General features: G+C 43.5%; 1 protein-coding gene across 1 annotated transcript in view; it reads right to left on the bottom strand.

Moving 5' to 3' along the window:
- The window catches only part of LOC126267610 (SCY1-like protein 2), a 1,033,915-nt gene that overhangs the window by 455,661 nt on the left and 554,025 nt on the right, over window positions 1-24,229 (bottom strand). Inside the window, exon 6 of the mRNA XM_049972911.1 lies at window positions 3,076-3,171. Within this exon, the coding sequence (XP_049828868.1) occupies window positions 3,076-3,171 (96 nt within the window). The remainder of the gene's footprint in view (window positions 1-3,075; window positions 3,172-24,229) is intronic.

Genomic DNA, 24,229 nt, shown 5'->3' with positions numbered 1-24,229 from the left:
TCTGTTCATCTCCTCCACCCCCTTTCTCTTTGTACATCACTTCCTCCCCTTCCCTCCCTGTCTTTACATCCTCTTCTTCCCTCTCTCTGCCTATCCATAACCTCCTGCCATCTCTCTCCATCTCCTATCCATCTCAACCTTCTTCCAGGCATGACCTGTGTGTCAAGGGCTTGAAAACCGCTATTTTACCATGACTTGTAGGTTGCCATACAAAGCCAGCCAATTAAGCAGGCTGATACAACTCCAACAAAACATGCTTTTTGTGCTGGGCAGCCTACATGTGGTGGGATGGAAAACTGTTTCTTGCCAGTGATGTGTAGCCTGCCCTGCAAAGCAGGTCAATACTATTACCACAGAACACACCTATCCTAAAGAGCAACCTGCATGGCAGGTGCTTAAGTATCTGTAAATATTAGAGCTAGAGCATTATAAGCCCCCTGTGTTGATCCTCTCTGGGCAAGAAGTTTGTGTGACCCAATTCAGTCCAGCGACCTAGGAGAAGTTCTTACATATCCATGCATACACTCACTTTTATATACATTAAGATGCTTTTCCTAGACATTTATTTATTTCCTCTCTCCACATGGGCCTGTTTACCCCAAGGTTCCAAGTGCAAATGTATTCGACTCACATAACTGTGCACATCTCCTCCTCCACCTCTTATCAATGTCCATTTCATACTACCTCTGTCTCTATGTCCACCTTATCCTCCCATCTCTGTCTGCCTTTTCCTCCTCACTCTGTCTGTCCTTTCATCTTCTCCTGCCCCCTTTCTTGGTCCATCTGGTCCGTTTTTCTGACTAGATCTTCCTTCCCCCTCTATGTGTCCATATTCTCTTCCCCCTCCATCTCCTCCAAATGCCCTACCTTTTCCATCTCCCTAAAACCCCAAAACACCTGCTACCTCCTTCCTTGTCCCTCTCTTTTTCCATGTTCTCCTCGCCTTCTCTCTGACCATTTCCTCCACCCACCTACTCTATACATAACCTTCTACATCTCTCTCTGACCATCCCCTCCTCAACCCTCTCTCTGTCCACCTTCTCTATCTCCTCTGTCTGTATCCTCAACCACTTACCCCTATCTATCACGTGCACCCTAACACCCTGTTCCTTCCCACTTTCCCTCCCTCTCTCTGTCCATCCATACCTGCTCTCTCTTTTCAACCCATGTCCTTCTTCCCTCCCTCTCTGTCTATTTCCTCCACTATCCATCTTACCCTTCCCTCAGCCAAGTCTACCTGCATGTGTAGGTGCTCCTAAACTGGTTGATGAAGTAAGCCAATACTACTCCAACACAGCATGAATGTTGTGTGGGGCACCCTACATGTCATGGGCTTGATTACAGTTTTTTGCATCTGATATATAGGCTGCCATGCACAGCAGGTAAAGAAGGTATGTCGGTACCAATCCCACACAATAAGCCTGCTGTGAAGGCCAGCCTAAACACTTTTTTGCACATTCCTATTGCATCTAGGAGGTAAAAACCCCACAATGCTGATACTTTCGAAGTTTGCTATTTGTGTGCCAAATTTGGCTGAAATGGATACATACATGCCTGCAGGTGAACGTTTCCAGAAAAATATTCAGTTTTTATTCTGCCGCATTTTTACAAACTAATCTAGTAATTTTAACTGAACACTTCTCATCAAATTATCCTGTGACTGCTAAGGACTGTGATGTAACACGCCAAAATAGTCCTGTAATTCCATCCATGCAGTCTACTTCACACATAATTAACGTGCCTACTAACCAATGTAACCAAAAGCATTTCATTTGTGACGACGATGTTGCATCAGACTTTTGAAAATGTGGTTGATGTTGGGAAGTGGATTTGGAACAAATTACGACTTCAACGCCCATGAATAGTCATGTTACTTCGTAAAATGGAAAGCTGCTGTCCTTACACAAATGCGAGTAAAGGGACAACGAAACACAGTGTCACTGCAGTACATGTGGCGAAACAACGAATGAAAATTCATCTAAAATAGATGTCGCAGAGGCGGAATTTAGTTATATTTTAAGAAAACAACAAAATTCAAGTAGCTTACGTTTACATTCGGAAAGTGTCTTTATAAAGAGGTGATTTAACATGAGGACCTGTTCCTTTTTCTTTAATTTACATTCTATGCTTATATCTTCACCTGTATTCGTCTGTTGCTGCAGAATACGTGCGTAGTTATTTAGATAGGCCAGTTGTAGCTAACTAGTAAGAACAGTCCATATCGCGTTGCAAGGCAAGCTGACGATGACATACTCCGCACCGCTTTCACTACTGTCTCCTTTCCGCCGTGGAGAGGTAGTTCCCCGTATCATCTTGAATAACAAATTGGCACGCAGGATGAAGTGTATTGGTTTGGAAACGGTGCAAACATTTACGATAAATTCATTTTCGAAATTTGTTTTCGGCCAGTATTTAACGAAACTGTCACACAAATTGCATAGACCACTCTTATAATTCATCGAATACTTTCGTAGAAGGTGTACAAGGGAGCTGATGCAACAAGTATTAAATTCAGTGACACATCGTTCACTTATTCGTTTGTATTCATTTCAGTAGATACTGGACGCTAATCACACGGATTGCCTTTAACACAAGGACACTGAGTTTGAATTCATGCACCTATATTTAAAAAAAATATACAAACGTAGGTGGGAAGTCCACAGTGCTTTATTAGGCGTGTCGTATTGAAAGTCGTATCCCGTAGCCTCCATTCGACCTTCGAAGTGACTTAACAATCCAGACATTTATAGGAGGAGCTGCAGTTCAACGTGCACTCAAAACACCAAACACATGCCAGTCTGAAAAATGTTTTTATTTTATCTAACATTCACTAATCTCAACCCTTTTTAAACAATATGTTTTAATCCCTTCTTCCCCAGATAAATACATGATTTCGTTATTGTAGTGTCGGTAGAGAAGAACCTTTTCGTTTTCGCCAGTACGTGCTAAACGCCCAGACTTTTACTGTAGCGTTGGTTAATCCTATGCAGCATTCAGTACTTCGGGACGCCCCCTTGAAGGATCTGACTTCGGCAGCAAGGCTGCCGCTTCCTCAGCAGCGCTGCCTGAACTCACCAATGTAGTCGAGGTCCGGCTGCGCCATCTTGGGCAGGCGGCTGGACCACGGCTGACACGGCACCGACTCCAGCCCGTCCATGTCGTTCACACGATCTGCCACACAACACCCACTTCAGTCACCAATGTTGTACGTATACAATAATATGTATGATATCATATTCTGAAATGACAAAAATTTTCCTGCAATAATGCTATACGAGGTTTAGAACTTTAGTAGTAGCAACTATTTATTTACAGTTCGTACAAAATAGGTACGTGTTTGTAAGTTTCACTTACCTTCAAAGTAGTCACCAGCACTGTGTATAACCCGTAAGTCGTAGGATACTCTTAACAGTGCCAGTTGTGTTGACAGTTCGAGCGGCGCGGTCTGTTGCCCGACGAATTTGTAGCTGTTCCGAATCACGCCGTGAAGTGTTTCCTTCAGTTTAGAAATCGAGTTGAACTTACGTGAGCTTAAGTCAGGGGAGTGTAGTAGGTGGTATAGCACTTAGCAGACCCATCATCCAAAAAAATCAGTAATGGCTTGCACTGTACGTGCTTGAGCATTGTTCTGCAAAATGATGGTCAGGTCCTGCAGAAAGTGCCATCACTTCCGTCTCTGTGCTGTTCACTTTTGTGACACAACCTACGACCAGCTTAGAGACAGAGGTGATGACACTTTCTGCAGCACCTGACCATCATTTTGCAAGCCGTTACTGATTTGTTTGGCTGATGGGGCTGCTAATTGCTATACCACCTACTGCACTCCCCTGCGTTAAGCCCTCATAGATTCAACTCGATTTATAAACTGGAGGACACACTTCACGGCATTCGCTTCAGAACTGCTGCAAATTCGTCAGGTAATAGCCCGCGCCGCTCGTACTGTCCACACAACTGGCAGTGTTAAGAGTATCCTACGACGTCCACGTCGCTGGCAACCGGTTGTACCCAATGCTAGTGACCAGTGTTGTACGTATACAATAATATGTATGATATCATATTCTCAAATGACAAAAATTTTCCTGCAATAATGCTATACGAGGTTTAGAACTTTAGTAGTAGCAACTATTTATTTACAGTTCGTACAAAATAGGTACGTGTTTGTAAGTTTCACTTACCTTCAAAGTAGTCACCAGCACTGTGTATAACCCGTAAGTCGTAGGATACTCTTAACAGTGCCAGTTGTGTTGACAGTTCGAGCGGCGCGGTCTGTTGCCCGACGAATTTGTAGCTGTTCCGAATCACGCCGTGAAGTGTTTCCTTCAGTTTAGAAATCGAGTTGAACTTACGTGAGCTTAAGTCAGGGGAGTGTAGTAGGTGGTATAGCACTTAGCAGACCCATCATCCAAAAAAATCAGTAATGGCTTGCACTGTACGTGCTTGAGCATTGTTCTGCAAAATGATGGTCAGGTCCTGCAGAAAGTGCCATCACTTCCGTCTCTGTGCTGTTCACTTTTGTGACACAACCTACGACCAGCTTAGAGACAGAGGTGATGACACTTTCTGCAGCACCTGACCATCATTTTGCAAGCCGTTACTGATTTGTTTGGCTGATGGGGCTGCTAATTGCTATACCACCTACTGCACTCCCCTGCGTTAAGCCCTCATAGATTCAACTCGATTTATAAACTGGAGGACACACTTCACGGCATTCGCTTCAGAACTGCTGCAAATTCGTCAGGTAATAGCCCGCGCCGCTCGTACTGTCCACACAACTGGCAGTGTTAAGAGTATCCTACGACGTCCACGTCGCTGGCAACCGGTTGTACCCAATGCTAGTGACCAGTGTTGTACGTATACAATAATATGTATGATATCATATTCTCAAATGACAAAAATTTTCCTGCAATAATGATATACGAGGTTTAGAACTTTAATAGTAGCAACTATTTATTTACAGTTCGTACAAAATAGGTACGTGTTTGTAAGTTTCACTTACCTTCAAAGTAGTCACCAGCACTGTGTATAACCCGTAAGTCGTAGGATACTCTTAACAGTGCCAGTTGTGTTGACAGTTCGAGCGGCGCGGTCTGTTGCCCGACGAATTTGTAGCTGTTCCGAATCACGCCGTGAAGTGTTTCCTTCAGTTTAGAAATCGAGTTGAACTTACGTGAGCTTAAGTCAGGGGAGTGTAGTAGGTGGTATAGCACTTAGCAGACCCATCATCCAAAAAAATCAGTAATGGCTTGCACTGTACGTGCTTGAGCATTGTTCTGCAAAATGATGGTCAGGTCCTGCAGAAAGTGCCATCACTTCCGTCTCTGTGCTGTTCACTTTTGTGACACAACCTACGACCAGCTTAGAGACAGAGGTGATGACACTTTCTGCAGCACCTGACCATCATTTTGCAAGCCGTTACTGATTTGTTTGGCTGATGGGGCTGCTAATTGCTATACCACCTACTGCACTCCCCTGCGTTAAGCCCTCATAGATTCAACTCGATTTCTAAACTGGAGGACACACTTTACGGCATTCGCTTCAGAACTGCTACAAATTCGTCAGGCAACAGCCCGCGCCGCTCGTACTGTCAACACAATGTTAAGAGTATTCTACGACGTCCACATTGCTGGCAACGGGTTATACCCAATGCTAGTGACTACTTTGAAGGTCAGTAAAACTTTGAAACACGTATCTATTTTGTACAAGCTGTAAATAATAGTTGCCACTATTAAAGTTCTAACTCTCGTATTAAATCAGCATAACGTTGTTAACAATGGAATCATATTGAGAATTTGCTAAGGCTTTTCACTATGTGCAGCATGACATCCTGAAACAAATTTTTTTAAACAGTAAATATAGCAGGTTAGTAGTTGTTATCTGTACCACAGAAAATAATGTGTATCTGTTTCCTATCGACCACGTATTAAAGGACACGCAGAAACAAACTTGATTTCTGAACCACAGTGTTACATGCTGGATCCCGTGTTGTTCCTGGTATACAGGGGGAATCATCTAAACTTGCACCAAAAATATTACGGAAATGTAAAGTGTTATTGATGTGCGGTTTTCACAGAATGGATTAGAAACCGGTGGTTCGTGCTGTCAGCCAATCAATAGATTGTAATAATTCTTAGAAAGCATATTTTGTGCAAACATACGCTTTTTTAAATGAAACAATGGCTATTGACATTAACAGTCTAAAAGTATAGTAAATCAGAATGTCAGTGGTGTTTATTATAGCATTCTAGTGAGAGTCGTTTACGAAATTTAATATTTTGACAAGTTTCCACACTGACACTTGTTTGTGCAGAAAAACCGACATACTCATGGTATACGGAGAGCGTAGGATGATTGCAGTTAGTTGTTGTACGTGTCTGTGTGGCAAGATATCCCAATAGACGTCAACCACTTCAACAATTATTTATCGACCTCTTCAATCATTTACATGAAAGTACTTGTGTAATACCTAGACAAAGTAACAGAAGGAAACAAATAAATACAGAACAGAGGGAATTAATGTTCTTCCTGCTATTGAAGTTGGTCCGCACGTTAGCTCTCGCGCAATGGCGCACGTGGAAGTGGCTTGAGTGAGGAAAGTGTCCCACGTATTCTCCTGCGACGTAAGTTCCATACTTATGACATTTCTCTCCATCAAGAACTGCGTGGAAACGACAATGAGAATCGTGTTAATTTTTGTACATGGCCATTAAGACTAGATATTCCAGATGTATCATGTATCCTCTTTAGTGATGAAGCCACATTTACTAATCATGACCAGGTAAACCGCCGAAACATGCAGTATTGATCTGATGACAATCCCCGTTAGCACCGTCAGGTGGAACGTCTGCGTCCATGGAGTGTAAATGTGTGGTGTGGGATAGTGGACCATCAGCTCGTAGGCCCGTGTTTCAGAGGCGGAACGCTGTACACTCACATGTATCACAGCCTCCTAACAGACCATCTTCCACGGATTCTAAAAGACCATCCCGTGCAAACTAGGAGGAACGTTTGGTAACATTGCGCACCAAGTACTACAGCATGTCTTCACCAGTTTCTTCCAAATCGTTGGACTGGATGCAGAGGACTTGCATCTCGCCCGGCCCTTCCCACCATATTTGACGCCTGTATACTTTTTACAGTGGAGAAAACAAAAAGACGCTGTTGAAAGGACATACTAACTTCACCAGACGATATCAACGACGTATGAGTATTACTGCAGCCTGCTCGGAGTTTTACGCTGAAACGCTAGCACGTGTGCAGCAGCCTTCTGATACCACACTGGAAGTGTGCATTGCCGCTGCCGGTGGTCATTTTGACCACAACCCGTGATGGTCAGTTGCCTCGTTACGGGTTAGTGTGTGCTCCAACAGGTACTGGACAAGTGTCGGTGTGACAACTTCTCAAAATACGATACCTCGTAAACTACTGGCACTACAATCCTGCAGCAAACACCACTCGTCTTGAATCCACCATCTTGGATGCAACTCTTAATTTTCGAATGGACAGACTGTTACGTGACATATCAAAAAGGTAGAGAATTATTCGAGTAAAACAATGGCGTTTTCATTCGAGCGTAGCTTTATTCATTCTCGAGGTATGACTGGTGTTTCTTTCTTACAAGTGACATGAAAGGTAATGGTCCTAATACAAGCCAAATGCTTTGAAATTGTCCTGATATCAAGAGAGAGGACATAATCCTTGTAAGTAGGCTGTTTAGGTTTTTTTATTGGTAACGCCGCCGCCACGTAGCTCTCTGTATAAAAATCACTGGCTGTGCCGTGTGCAGTCTGTGGCTGGTTTGCATTGTTGTCTGCCATTGTAGTGTTGGGCAGCGGCAGCTGGATGCTAACAGCGCGTAGCGTTGCGCAGTTGGAGGTGAGCCGCCAGCAGTGGTGGACGTGGGGAGAGAGATGGCGGAGTTTTGAAATTTGTAAGAATTGGTGTCATGAACTGATATATATATTGTGACTATAAAGGTAAATACATTGCTTGTTCTCTATTAAAATCTTTCATTTGCTAACTGTGCCTATCATTAGTTAGTGACTTCCGTAGTTTGAAGATGGCTGCTAGCCATCTCTACAAGGACTGCAGTGGATCTGCACCTCTGGTGGCCCACCAATACCATAATCTCTACAAGGACTGAAGTGGGTCTGCACCTTTGATGACTCACCTATACCATTATTTCTACAAGGACTGCAGTGGGTCTGCACCTCTAGTGGTCCACCAACACCGTAATCTCTACCAGGACTACAATGGGTCTACTCTGTGTTGACCTACCTACCAATATTCTTCAAAACTTCGACTGACTCTGCGGTGGGTTTGCTCTGTTGTGGCCCAGTACCTGTCTGCATGTCAAGAGTCAGCTCTGTCTTTCCGTTGGAAGGACAACACTACTTCTTCAAGACTGCATGGAAATCCACTACTTCCATGTGCATTTTCTTTTATTGCTCAGTCTTTGAGAAAAACACTACTATTTTACTGTGATGAATGATCAGGACTGTCTATATGGACTGTGAGAAAATTTTAGCTTTTGACCAACATTGTATCAATAAGTGTGTGCATTTGATATCTTTGTTATTGTAATTATGAAAAATTTTATCAAATTATTATTGGCCACTGCCCAAAACAATTTGTAAATTTTTTTGTGGGGAGCATGGGGGCTATGTAAGTAGGCTGTTTAGGTTTTTTTATTGGTAACGCCGCCGCCACGAAGCGCTCTGTATAAAAATCACTGGCTGTGCCGTGTGCAGTCTGTGGCTGTTTTGCATTGTTGTCTGCCATTGTAGTGTTGGGCAGCGGCAGCTGGATGCTAACAGCGCGTAGCGTTGCGCAGTTGGAGGTGAGCCGCCAGCAGTGGTGGACGTGGGGAGAGAGATGGCGGAGTTTTGAAATTTGTAAGAATTGGTGTCATGAACTGATATATATATTGTGACTATAAAGGTAAATACATTGCTTGTTCTCTATTAAAATCTTTCATTTGCTAACTGTGCCCATCATTAGTTAGTGACTTCCGTAGTTTGAAACTTTTAGTTAGCTGGCAGTAGTGGCGCTCGCTGTATTGCAGTAGTTCGAGTAACGAAGATTTTTGTGAGGTAAGTGATTTGTGAAAGGTATAGGTTATTGTTAGTCAGGGCCATTCTTTTGTAGGGATTTTTGAAAGTCAGATTGCGTTGCGCTAAAAATATTGTGTTTCAGTTTAAGCACAGTCTTGTATAATTGTTTTAAGGGGACGTTTCATCCTTACGGATGAAGCTAATTTGTAGGTAAACGGAGAGGTAAATAAATGGAATGACATTTACCAGTGTGGTGTGAGCGTTCCCTGGATGGAGCCATTGAAGATACTCCGCGCAAGTAAAATGATTCTGGTATGGGATATAGAGTTCTCGTTTTGTTCGCCCTTCTGCATTCAGGGTACAATAACAGCAACTGCTAGACCAAGATTTGTTCCCTCTGATGATGTCTGAAGAAGGGACATTTCCAACTTCCGTTCAGCAAGGTGGGCTCTGGCCATATCCAGTTTCCCCGGAGATGGGTGGGTCGTAGAGGTCCGATGGGGTGGCTGTCACGTTCTCCCTGTTTAAATGCAATAGATTTTTAGCTGTAGGGAGATGCGAAGACAACTGTGTATACAGGGACCTTGCACACCTTATGCAGCGGATTGTTGTCGTCTGTGTTTGCATTCCGGTACATGAGTTGTTTAAAGTTGACGAGGATTGGGCGAGTGGGTAACAACCGCCTTACTACGTGCTACGTAACACGTCTAGCACTTCTTCTAGCCTTTATATATTCTCTGCCAGAGTTTTCCTTGTTCTGTTGAAAATGCGATGTAAAATGAGAATGAATAAGAGCTACACTCAAATGAAAGACACCATTATTATCCACATGTAATTCTCTGTGTGCTTAATAAGTCACATGACCCTTTTTGCATCCGAAAGTTACGAACTCCATCCAAGATGGCCTCTTTCAAAAGTTAGGTAACATAACCTCAGAGATTTTCCCCGTGTATCATCTTGTACCGCTTGATCAAAAGAATTGGTCCACACCTATGGATAACTTTGTGTTTACAATATTCATTGTGATTTTAGTTTTTGTTGTACCCTACACTGACCGACCAGCACTACTTGGCGTAATAAGTTCATAACGAACGGGCGTAGCGATTTAGACGGCGGCTGCATATACAATAGCCAGTAGTGTTGTTGGAATTCCCCTCAGACTGCCAAGATTTACGTTTTCTCTGCCGCCTCTAAAGCAGCTCAGGCCTGTGACCGGATAACTGCTTCATGGAGACAACGGAAAATTTTCTTCAACTTCTTCTGCCTACTGAAATAATAGTAATAGCCTCGGCGTAGACGAGTCAAACTCCTTTCTCATTCAGAATAATTACACACATCCTAAATTGTGCCACTGGCAAAAATTCGAATATGGCTGTGTCCCAGAAAAGAACTGTAGCCTGCTTTTATTAATCTGCTGATGTCCGAATTACACTGGAAGTATATGCATTCTGTAACAGTGGAGGGGTGAAATGAAGTACCAATGCAACAGATTATGGTAACAAAGTATGAACACTCATGAGACCAGAGAGATGAAGAGATCATTGCGGTTACCGATCATACTACAATGTTCTATGCAAACACAAATCAAATGTATGTCCATTCATGTGAGTCAGAGAAGCAAAAGTAAAAGGGGACTTCCTTGGACAGAAATTCCCTAAGTCAGGAATACTGCACGAGAATTTCCACTTACATTGGTATGCGGAGTAGGAATTGGCCTCGATTCTGAGATCTACAGAAAAATCGTTGCCATTCAAGTATGTACTTGGACTTAATACCAGGCTCTACTGAGCGCCATAGAATGCGAAGATCTGCACGAGGAGTGAGAGTGATGACTCGGACAAATTTCTTGTCTAAAGAATCAGGTCGTTGGCTTGCGTGAAGTATACGTGGAAAGGAATTGAATTGCAAATTATAAGATACGTAGGCCTTACGCCTTAAAAAAATTGTTTTTGGTTTGGTATGTGGCCTTCAGCCGAGTTTTCAGGCTTTTAAAATCAAAAGTTGAAAAATTTTGTCTATGCCTTAAACCGTAAGAAATGTTTTCTAGCCGCGCGGGATTAGCCGAGCGGTCTTGGGCGATGCAGTCATGGACTGTGCTGCTGGTCCCAGAGCAGGTTAGAGTCCTCCCTCAGGCATGGGTGCGTGTGTTTGTCCTTAGGATAATGTAGGTTAGATAGTGTGTAAGCTTAGGGACTGATGACCTTAGCAGTTAAGTCCCATAAGATTTCACACACATTTTGAACAAATATGATCTAGTTTGTATGTGGCCTTCAGCCGAGTTTTCAAAAAAATGGTTCAAATGGCTCTGAGCACTATGGGACTTAACATCGATGGTCATCAGTCCCCTAGAACTTAGAACTTCTTAAACCTAACTAACCTAAGGACATCACACAACACCCAGCCATCACGAGGCAGAGAAAATCCCTGACCCCGCCGGGAATCGAACCCGGGAACCCGGGCGTCGGAAGCGAGAACGCTACCGCACGACCACGAGACGCGGGCAGCCGAGTTTTCCATCTTAAATTGAAAATTTGAAATTTCTTTGTCTGGGCCTTAAGCCGTGAGATTGTTTGGGTTTCGTATGTGGCCATCGGCCGAGTTTTATGTGAAGCACTTCAGGATAAAGCCTATTTTAGTTGAAATTTACAAGCTCTTCCCTTTAGGCATTAAGCCGTAAAATTGTTTTCTGCATGATGTGTGGCCTTAGGCCGAGTTTTAATCTCTCTTAAATTAAAAACTCAAAATCATTGTCGTGCCATTAAGTGATAAGATTGTTATTCTTTAGTATGAGGCCTTCAGCCGAGTTTTACACGAAATATTTTAAGATAAGGACTTCAGCCTTTTCAAATTGCAAAGTCGTCATCCTAGTTCTTAAACCTTTAAATTGGTTTGTCGATATGAGGCCTTCAGCCGAATTTTCAACCTATATAGATTAAACATTGGAAATCTTTGCCTCGGCCCCGTAAAATTGTTCTTGATTAATATGTGGCCTTCAGTCGATTTCTATGGGAAAAATTTAAGCTAAGTCTTTCAGCATGTTTATATTGAAGATAAAATTGTTTTTTCTAAAGAAGTTAAACCTCCAGAAGAACTCCTGTACCTCAATTCCTTGCTTAGGCCTTGTGCCCTGGATTGTAGGTATGGCCTTCAGCCGATCTAAAGTAAATGAAAGGAGGTCTTTCGTTAAAACCTTGAGAGTTTTTGATTCTTTCTTGTGTGATTGTGTGTTTTAACAAATAAAGTTGATATGTTGAGTGAAACTGACAGTAACTTATTTTGGCCGCAGTTTATATGTTGAGTGCAACTGACAATAACTTATTTTGGCTCCTTTCCACGTATATAACCTCATCCGCTCTGTCCTTCTAGCCCAGGGATTTCAGTTTGGTATTTGGTATCATGTTTGATATTTCGGCAGCCTCTAGTGATTGTGTTGTCTCCAGTTATAGACAAAGCTTATGTCCGCGGCTGCTGTATAGGTTCCTGGAAAACTGCTGTAGGCGCTGAATGGAGAGTCAATGGTCCCCTGATACATTAGTTACGTAAAATAATAGTTACGGTCTACCGTCCTTAATCAATGTGTAAGCCCATATTTTGTGGTGCAAATACTGGGCCACTAATAATATGCTTAAGGCACAATGACACAGCCGGCCGGAGTGGCCGTGCGGTTCTAGGCGCTACAGTCTGGAGCCGAGCGACCGCTACTGTCGCAGGTTCGAATCCTGCCTCGGGCATGGATGTGTGTGTTGTCCTTAGGTTAGTTAGGTTTAATTAGTTCTAAGTTCTGGGCCGTTGATGACCTCAGAAGTTAAGTTGCATAGTGCTCAGAACCATTCGAACCATTTGAACTCCAAGTCGTTTGAGAAAGTTATTTGCCTATCTCGTTAGTATTCCTTACTGATTTAGTTACTTTATTTAGCCTCATATTCCCACCAATTTCAAACGGGTATAAATGAATAAAAGACTATTCGTTTGAGAATCGGACACTGGTTCCCCACCCAAATGCCATGGTCGCTACACTAACGGGGCTTTCGCTGCCTGGCGTTTACTTTAGGATTGCAAAATGTACAGTCAATCTTTCCAAAGTCTCTAAGAAAATATGCGTTTGCGGACCCCATATACCGTGATGAACAATGATCAGTTTTCAGTTATCTATCGATGCTGTCAATTTTGAGTGGATTGCGAGTCATTAAGTTCAGGGATGGTTTTCTCAAAAACGGGGATGCGTTGAGCCTAAATATCTTCGGGCTTTTCATTTCATGTTGTACCCAAGAACTCTACCAAATATGAGCGCAATCGGTTGGCTGTGCCTGAGACCTTCTCTTTGTCTGCTAGCACTGAGTAACGGAGGGGAAAGACAACATTAATATTTTAAAAAGTTCTTAGGTGATATTTCCACGTGTCACCATTTGTCGTAAAATTGTATCCTAACCATTTTCTTGCCATAATGGTCAGCTATATCTCTTGCGTGTGAGCTCGTCAGTATTACCTTGTGAAACTGCGAAGAAAATACATTAGTCTGATAAGTACAAGAGCTTTTAAAATAACTACAAAAGATAAACCACTCGTAATAGTGAGCCCTTTAACTATTTAATTTTCTTGAAAATTGTGTTTAATTGACTAAAGAAGCTGGGTATTGTAATTTTAAAAATGTGTGTGAAATCTTATGGGACTTAACTGCTAAGGTCATCAGTCCCTAAGCTTACACACTACTTAACCTAAATTCTAAGGACAAACACACACATCCATGCCCGAGGCAGGATTCGAAACTGCGACAGTAGCGGTCGCTCGGCTCCAGACTGTAGCGCCTAGAACCGCACGGCCACTCCGGCCGGCTGTGTCATTGTGCCTTAAGCATATTATCAGTGGCCCAGTATTTGCACCACAGAATATGGGCTTACGCATTGATTAAGGACGGTAGACCGTAGCTATTATTTTACGTAACTAATGTATCAGGGGACCATTGACTCTCCACTCAGCGCCTACAGCAGTTTTCCAGGAACCTATACAGTAGCCGCGGACATAACCTTTGTCTATAACTGGAGACAACACAATCACTAGAGGCTGCCGAAATATCAAACATGATACCAAATACCAAACTGAAATCCCTGGGCTAACAGGACAGAACGGATGAGGTTATATACGTGGAAAGGAACCAAAGTAAGTTAGTGTCAGTTGCACTCAACACATAAACTGCGGCCAAAATAAGTTACTGTCAGTTTCACTCAACATATCAACTTTATTTGTTAAAACACACAATCACACAAGCAAGAATCAAAAACTCTCAAGGATTTAACGAAAGACCTCCTTTCATTTAGTTTAGATCGGCTGAAGGCCACTTCTACAATCCAGGGCACAAGGCCTAAGCAAGGAATTGAGGTACAGGAGTTCTTCTGGAAGTCTTTGATCTGTTCTGAAAGGGTTTTCCTGCTTAAAGAGTGACTGACAGCAGTGGGGCTTTTCCAGACCCTGAGCGCCGCTTACAAGTGTTCCCTCTAGAAACAAACAGGTTTGTTGCTGGACGGCAGCCGTCTCGTCGGCTCACGATTGCAAATAAACACTTAAGAAATTCCTAGCGGTGTCCACGAGAAAATCGGCAAAGGTACCAGTAAGCAACACATGGCGTGATACAATAAGGATCCCGCGTGAAAGCGACAAGGGATTTCGGATGCTGCACGCCAAACGCTGCCCAGTGGATTTTCGACTGCTTTGGAAACTACATCACCCAGTATGAAGGCTGGTAGGCATGGTTATCCAGTGTCGCTCTTTCGTTGGATTAGATTTGCAAAATGAGGTAGCCAATGACAAAGACGATACTACGGGAAATTCAGCCACTTGGAGGACAGAGTGGGGTGAAAATGAACAAAACTGCCGTGCAAGGTCAGTGAGTGTTTAGTGTGAAAATGATCGATTACTGACAGAGGAATAAGAGTAAGACTGAGTTCTGTGACTGGTGAGTGAAGAATGGTAACTCTGGGGCTACAGTGAGTTGCAGAGGAGTGGAGACAGAGTGACAACTTTCTTGTGAGGTAAGCCATTCATCTATCGTACTATTTGCGTGCTGTTTCGTACAAAGGATTCTGTCTTTGCCCTCTGGAGGCATGCAAGCCTACTGTCGACTCAGTTTTCTGACTTTGGGTCCCTGCATTCATTCCAATGTCTACTGTCACTTAGTGATATACTCACTTTCCATTCCATGCCGGATAGATTTTCTTACGGTACAATACTTGAATCATTAAGCATCTATGTGTGTAACCCTGGTCTGTGTTCACATTCCGAATATTGGGTTGATACTGCATCAACGAGAAAGCATCGCTCGTGAGAAACTCAGCTTTCCCTTTTCTCACGTGATATACTGCGAACTATGGATGAAGGACAACACGCAGATTCCACATTTGACACGGCGCCCCACAACAGACGTGTTAACGAAGGGACGAGCATATGGAATAATGTCGTAGATATGTGAGTGACTCGAAGACTTCTTAAATAATAGAACGTAGCGTGTTGTCCTCGACGGCGAGTGTTCACCAGAAACAAGGGTATCGTCAGGAGGGACCCAGGGAAGTGTGATAGAACCGTTGTTGTTCTCTGTGTACATAAATGAGTTGACAGACACGGTAGGCAACAATCTACGGTTGCTTGCTGAATATGCTGTGGTGTACGCTTAGGTGTGGAAGTTGAGTGACTGCAGGAAGATACAAGTTGGTGTGAGGCCTGGCAACTAGCTCTAAATGTGGAAAATGATAAATAAGTTAATGCGGATGAGTAGTAAGATCAATCCTGTAATGTTCGCATACAGTATTACTAATGTCCTGCTTGACACAGCCAAGTCGATTAATATGTGGGCATAACGTTGCAAAGCCATATGAAATGGAACGAGCTTGTGAGAACTATGGTGGGGAATGCAAATGGTCGACTTCGCTTTGTTGGGAGAATTTTAGGAAAGAGTGGTTCACCTGTAAAGGAGACCGAATGTAGGACGCTGGTGCGACATATTCTTCATACTGCTTGAGTGTTTGGGATCCATACCAGGTCGGATTGAGGGAAGACATGGATACAATTCAGAGGCGAACTGCTAGATTTGTTACCGGTAAATGAAGCAGGCAAAAAGGAATACAAACGTCTGAAAAATGAGATCGACAGGAAGTGCAAAATGGCTAAGCACGGATGGCTAGAGGACAAATGTAAGGATGTAGAGGCATATCTCACAAGGGGTAAGATAGATACTGCCTTTGGATAAAAGAGAACCACTTGCATGAATATCAAGAGCTCAGATGGAAACACAGTTCTAAGCAAAGAAGGGAAAGCAGAAAGGTGGAATATGGAGGGTCTATACAAGGGCAATGTTCTTGAGGACAATATTATGGAAATGCAAGAGGATGTAGATGAAGATGAAATGGGGGATATGATACTGCGCGAAGAGTTTGACAGAGCACAGAAAGACCTAATTCGAAACAAGGCCACGGGCGTATACAAGATTCCATTAGAAGTACTGATTGCGTTGGGAGAGTCAGCCCTGACAAAACTGACACCTGGTGAGCAAGATGTACGAGACAGTCGAATTACTCTCAGACTTCAAGAAGACAATAATGATTCCAATCCCAAAGAAAGCAGGTATTGACAGATGTGAAAATTACCGAACTATCAGTTTAATAAGTCACAGCTGCAAAATATTAACACGAAATCTTTACAGACGAATGGAAAAACTAGTAGAGGCCGACATCTTGGAAGATCAGTTTGGATTCCGTAGAAACGTTGGAACACATGAGGCAATACTGACCTTACGACTTAGATTAAGGAAAGGTAAATCTACGTTTCTGGCATTTGTAGACTTAGAGAAAGCTTTTGACAATGTTGACTGGAATACTCTCTTTCAAATTCTGAAGATGGCAGGGGTAAAATACAGGGAGCAAAAGGCTATTTACAATTTGTACAGAAACCAGATGGCAGTTATGAGTCGAGGGGCATGAAAGGGAAGCAGTGGTTGGGAATGGAGTGAGACAGGGTTGTAGCCTATACCCGATGTTATTCAATCTGTATATTGAGCAAGCAGTAAAGGAAACAAAAGAAAAATTCGGAGTAGGAATTAAAATCTATGGAGAAGAAATAAAAATTGGAGGTTTTCCGAAGAAATTGTAATTCTGTCAGAGACAGGAAAGGACCTGGACGAGCAGCTGAACGGAATGGAAAGTGTCTTCAAATGAGGATGTAAGACGAACATAAAGAAAAGCAAAAGGAGGATAATGGAATGTAGTCGAATTAAATCGGGTTATGCTGAGGGAATTGGATTAGGAAATGAGACGCTTAAAGTAGTAAATGAGTATTGCTATTTGGGGAGCAAAATAACTGATGATGGTCGAAGTAAAGAGGGTATAAAATGTAGACTGGCAATGGAAAGGAAAGCGTATCTGAAGAAATTTGTTAACACTGAGTATAGATTTAAGTGTCAGGAAATCGTTTCTGAAAATATTTGTATGGAGTGTAGCCATGTATGGAAGTGAAACATGGACGATAAATAGTTCAGACAAGAAGAGAATAGAAGCTTTCGAAATGTGGTGCTACAGAGGAATGCTGGAGATTAGATGGGTAGATCACATAACTATTGACGAGGTATTGAATAGAATTGGGGAGAAATTTGTGGCACAAATTGACTAGAATAAGGGACATATTCTGAGGCATCCAGGGATCACCAATTTAGTGTTGGAGGGCAGGGTGGAGGGTAAAAATCGTAGAGGGAGACCAAGAGATGAATACACTAAACAGATTCAGAAGGATGCAGGTTGCAGTAGGTACTGGGAGATGAAGAATCTTGCACAGGATACAGTTGCATGGAGAGCTGCGTCAAACCAGTCTCTGGACTGAAGAAAACAAAAACAACAAGGTTGAACAACGCGTAAGTGTTACGGAGATACTTCGGGAACTGAAGTGGGACTCTCTGGACGGAAGGTGACATTCTATTCGAGAAACACTACTGAGAAAATTTAGAGAATCGGCATTTGAAGCTGACTGCCGAACGATTCTACTGCCGCCGCCGACGTACAATGCACGAAGATAAGAAACGAAAAATTAGCGCTCATGCGGAGACGTACAGACAGTCGTCTTTCCCTCTCTCTGTTTGCGAGTGGAACAGGAGGGGACATGACAAGAAGTGGTATGGTGGCTTGCGGAGTATCTGTGCAGTTGCAGATATGGATGCAGATGTATGCAAGCAACAGGCGCCGTGCGTGTGTCAGCCACTGGGAAGTGTTCCACCTGGCGAGGGATAAGGCCGGGTCAAGCAGCAGGTGAAGGAACGAGTTAAGCTGCAGCGAGTACCATCTCAGTGCCACGGGGCATGGAAGATATGACGATTGCTGGCAGTCACGCAGCAGCCAAACGACGACAAAGGACATCGACACGCCACTCCGACATCGTGTTACTTCCACCTGCCAGCACGTACCAGTGACTCTCAAAAGTGGTGAGACGATCCAGCTAATCCCCTACCCTCTACTTTTCTAATAAGTGAGTCATGTCTGTGCCCATTGAAATCGGCCATTAGGTAATATCTGTGTCGGTTTCCGAGTGATGATAATAATAAACGTAAATGTTTCCATGTATTTATAATTTTTGAACTTCTTTTATAACAGCATTCAAAAAAGAAATAGACTGCCAACAGCTCAGTGACTATTTAATACATGAGGACTAAACGGAGAAATTCTCGATCAGTGGCAACAACAATAAGTAATGTCTTTCGGTAGGCGAATTTGTTTCGGGTGTTCCGTGACTGAGGGGGTGTGGAAATAAAGACCTTTCCATGTAGCACTTTGCCTCAGGTTGCAGACTGTATCAAATTCATTTATCGGACTGGAACAAAGTTTACATGTCATACTGAATGTGGGACAAAGGAAAAAAAGCTGCTGACAAAGTAGGGTCTAGAGCCATATGATCAGCTTACTCTCGGAGGGATATAACAATTTCCCACAAACACGTGTTAGAAATAAATGTTTTGGACAATTACATACATTGAAAAAGTAGCCTTGGACTAAACGGGATCTCTAATCAAACGAGAGCGGACAACAGATAAGACCAGAGCTACTGTAAAATTCCGCAGAGTAAATATTGGAAAGGAGATAGAAAAAGTTACCTCCCTGCATTCCCAAACGTATCGGGATTCATTTGTCAACAGCTGTGCACTCTTGATTTAATGTATAATCCACCAATTGTTCGACATCGACAATTTAGTATAGTCTGTTGCAGTTGTTAATTAATATATTTGTATTACGTTACTTCTGACTTAATACAGGGTAGTCTTTATGAGATAGTTTTTGAGAGAGTTGAAGAATTATTTTACAAATTTTACAAATAACTAAATGTTCATTGGAAAAAGTAGAAGTAATAAGAGGGAAAAAAAGGTTTTGTGAAACACTGTCGATAATACGGCAAGTAGAACTTACTTGGCGTTAGTCAGCCAGTCAGGCAGAAGCAGCCGGCCGAGACAGACGCAGCGACAGGGAAGTAACCGATTTTGTGACTTTCAGGAGTTCCTAACCAGGAGCGAATTCTATAATTTCAGCTGCGTACTTTGATAGTTTCTTTTCTGCATGTTTATACAATATCTAATAGATGCAGTTCTCGTGATTTTGTTTACGTCTGAAAGTAAACTGATTTTGTGACATATTACAAGTTCCTAATTAGGGGTGAATTATTTAGTCTCACCTGAGTACTTCCGTAGTTCGACTTCTGAATCTCTGCGTATTAATGTAATTTATTAGACTCAGTTCTTGCGGATCTACAGTACACTTCTGCAGCACAAGTAGATAGTACACTACTGGCCATTAAAATTGCTGCACCATAAAGATGACGTGCTACAAACGCGAAATTTAACCGACAGGAAGAAGATGCTGTGATATGCAAATGATTAGCTTTTCAGAGCATTCACGCAAGGTTGGCGCCGGTGGCGACACCTACAACGTGCTGACACGAGAAAAGTTTCCAACCGATTACTCATACACAAACAGCAGGCGTTGCCTATCACAATTGCGGTTTATCGTATCGCGACATTGCTGCTCGCGTTGGTCGAGATCCAATGACTGTTAGCAGAATATGGACTCAGTGCGTTCAGGAGGGTAATACGGAACGCCGTGCTGGATCCCAAAGGCCTCGTATCACTAACAGTCGACATGACAGGCATCTTACCCGCATGGCTGTAGCGGATCGTGCAGCCACGTCTCGGTCCCTGAGTAAACAGATAGGGACGTTTACAAGACAACAACCATCTGCACGAACAGTTCGACGACGTTTGCAGCAGCATGGACTATCAGCTCGGAGACCACGGCTGCGGTTACCCTTGACGCTGCATCACAGACAGGAGAGCCTGCGATGCTGTACTCAACGACTAACCTGCATGCACGAATGGCAAAACGTCATTTTTTCGGATGAATCCAGGTTCTGGTTACAGCATCATGATGGCCGCATCCGTGTTTGGCGACATCGCGGTGAACGCACATTGGAAGCGTGTATTCGTCATCGCCATACTGGCGTCACACCCCAATGGGGTGCCATTGGTTACACGTCTCAGTCACCTCTTGTTCACAATGACGGCACATTGAATAGTGGACGTTACATTTGAGATGTGTTACGACCCGCGGCTCTACCCTTCATTCGATCCCTGTGGAATCCTACATTTCAGCAGGATAATGCACGACCGCATGTTACAGGTCCTGTACGGGCCTTTCTGGATACAGAAAATGTTCGACTGCTGCCCTGGCCAGCACATTCTCCAGATCTCTCACCAATTGAAAACGCCTGGTCAATGGTGGCCGGGCAACTGGCTCGTCATAATACGCCAGTCACTGCTCTTGATGATGTGTGGTATTGTGTTGAAGCGGCTTGAGCAGCTGTACCTGTACACGCCATCCAAGTTCTGTTTGACTCAATGCCCAGGCGTATCAAGGCCGTTATTACGGCCAGAGGTGGTTGTTCTGGGTACTGATTTCTCAGGATCTATGCATCCAAAAAGCGGCAAAATGTAATCACATGTCAGTTCTAGTATAATGTATTTATCCAATGAATACCCGTATTTCATCTGCATTTCTTCTTGGTGTAGCAATTTTAATGGCCAGCAGTGTACGTTTGTCTCATTAGTGTAGCTTTCCATGGTCTTTATTATGTATAGGAACTGCGAATCTTGTGTGCGGATGCGAGCCGAGTTGGTGACACTTTGTTCTTAGCTCCAGGCTGCAATGGCTGCGGGCATGCAGCTTGAAGCTGCTGTGGGCCAGCCGTGGGCATCCAACGGACGTCCAGCACATCAGACTTCCCGGATCGGTTCGCACTGGTGGCCTGACCAGTTACTGCTCGCACTGAGGCTGACCCCTGAGCCGTGGAGGTCGCCTCGGGGCGTGGCAGTCGGCGAACGTCATCTCAGAGGGCGGCACGTAGGACCTCCCCGGTCAGTCTGACAAACATGTTCGAGGTCCTGTCTGTGGCTGCTACTGTCGCTCAGTCAGATGCAGTCACCTGTCCTGTTTCAGAAGAAACTTCTCAGTCTGCAAGATACGGGCAATCACCGAGGGTGGTATTATTGGTAACTGGGAGCTCCAATGTTAGACACGGTTTGGGGCCCGTTATGGACATAGCTGCGAAGAAGGGGAAGAAAGACAATGTGTACTGGAAAGACTGGTATACTAGGTGGAGTCTTTCCAGACTCCGGCCGGTGTGGCGGAGCAGTTCTAGGTGCTTCAGTCTGGAAACGCGCGACCGCTACGGTCGCGGGTTCGAATCCTGCCTCGAGCATGGATGTGTGTGATGTCCTTAGGTTAGTTAGGTTCAAGTAGTTCTTAGTTCTAGGGGACTGATGACCTCAGAAATTAAGTCCCATAGTGCTCACAGCCATTTGAACCATTTCTTTCCAGACGCGGAACGGGTCCTCCCGTATGACATGATGAGCACAAGGTACAACCAACTTCAGGTACTGGGTCACGACGATAGCAATGATGTGTGTCGATTTGGACTGGAAGAGATTCTCTCTGGCTTCTAGCGGCTAACAGCAGTGATGAAGGCTGCCAGTCTTGCTTGCGAGATGAAAGCAGAGCTCACCATTTGCAGCGTAGTCGACAGGACCGATTACGGACCTCTGGTACAGACCTGAATTGAGAGCCTGAATCAGGGGCTGAGACCGTGTAGGCTGCAGATTCCTGGGCTTGCGCCAAGGGGGGTTCGGCTCTGAGTTGCGCTGAATAGGTCAGGAGTCTAAATCCAATCCCCCAATCATTTTAGAAATTGTGAAGGAGTATCCTCTCTGCCTTATTTGATCTTAAATCGTCCAAAACTATATTAAATTATGCTTCTAATACTGGATACCCTGTTCTTCTAAATCGACTCCTGTTTCTTCTTCTATCACATCAGACAAGTCTTCCTCCTAACAGAGGCCTTCAGAGCAGTCTTTCCACCTATCCGATTCGTACAATTCAACAAAATGGCCGAAAGATAATTGAGTAACGTGAAATCGTAGTAATTTTGACATCGCTTGTTCTCTTCTAGCCACTAGCAACATTTTCGTACTTTTATTAAAATACAGGGTGAACTTATCCTCTGAACAGTTTGCTTTACGACGTTCCAACGGCACCGTTTGTCCACGGGGCATGATGGAAATTAGTATGCGCATGCGTTGTTTGGTTTAGCGACGAAGCCCACTTCTTTGGGCTTGTCAATAAGCAAAATTGGCGTATTTGGGGGACAGAGAATCCCATTTTGCGATCCAGAAGTATCTTCGCCGTCATTGGGTGACTGTGTGGTGAGTAATGTCCAGTCACGGAATAATCGGTGTGATATTCTTTGATGGCACGGTGTCTACCGAACGGTACGTGAAGATTTGGGGATTTCATCCCCATTATGCAAAGTGGCCCTGATTTCGACAACATGTGGTTCGTGCAAGACGGAGCTCGACCCCATTGAAGCAGGAGAGTGATGTCCTGGAGGAGCACTTTGGGAACCGAATTCTGGCTCTTGGGGTACCCAGAATCCACTGGCATATGCCTCGATTGGCCACTATATTCTACAGATTTGAACTCATGCAACCCCTTTTTTGGGGCTGTATTAATGACAGAATGTACAGCAATAACGCAAAAACCATTGCTGAGCTGAAAACAGCCATTTAGGAGGTCATCGATGTTCCGACACTTCAGCGGGTAATGCAGAATTTTGCCATTCGTCTAAGCCACATGATCGCCAATCATGGCAGGCATATCTAACATGTCATAACCTACATCCACATATCTATAGTGCCCTTTGCATGTTGAATAAAGTGTGTGCACGCCATAGCTTGTAACTAATTTAGGTTTCATTTGTATAGTTCAATAACTGTCCCTTTGCAAGTGTCACATGCCCTCATGAGACGCTACGGAGACACGCTTTGGAGAACCACAGAAAAGAAATAGACAGTTCCCTTTTTAAAAAAACCGTTCTCGTAATTCGGCAGCTACAAGTGTAATACGCTTAGAATTACTTACGTTCGTCATAAAATTCACCACATTGTCCACAATGTGGACAGTTTAGAGAAATCCTCACCTTTATACGTAAATATACTTAAGTCGTCTGTCTTGGCTGCGTCACCCAAAATACTTGTCGTAAACTGCGGGCAATTTTACATACACTTTCTGCTGTTAGAGAATGAAATAATCTCCTGCAGTTCCGAGAAATTCATTTACTTTTTTGGTGGGCTTAAAAATTATTTGATCTCTCTGCTTTGCCAGAACTTTTCCGATGTGATCAGTAATCTTGTTAATGAAAGGGAGGAAAGCTTCCCTCGTTGGTGGTCGTTGTTCCTCATTAGCCTTGGAACTCTTTGTCCTTCGTTGCACCTCTTAACTAGAGTAACCATTTCTCTTAAGAGCGCACTGTGAATATATTAGTTCTTCTGTAAGTTTTCTTTGAACCTTTCAGCAATTGCATCATCTGAATAGGGAGGTCGGTAAAATGTTCGAAACATTATTTTATTCTGGTTGCCAAGAATGACCTATGCTCATATTAACTCACAGAAACTATTTACTTCAATTACATGACAAGACAGACTACTTCTAACAGCAAGAAACATACCATCGCCAACTGTGTTTTGGCTGTCCTTACAGAATGCCATTACGTTCCTCGCGAAAATTTCGGCTGAATTTATCTCCGGCCTTAGCCAGGTTTGAGTGCCTTTAACG

The sequence above is a fragment of the Schistocerca gregaria genome, chromosome 4 (assembly GCF_023897955.1).
Source record: "Schistocerca gregaria isolate iqSchGreg1 chromosome 4, iqSchGreg1.2, whole genome shotgun sequence".
NCBI lineage: Eukaryota > Metazoa > Arthropoda > Insecta > Orthoptera > Acrididae > Schistocerca > Schistocerca gregaria.
Note: the sequence above shows the minus strand (reverse complement) of the source record. Positions and strands in the feature narration are given on the sequence as shown.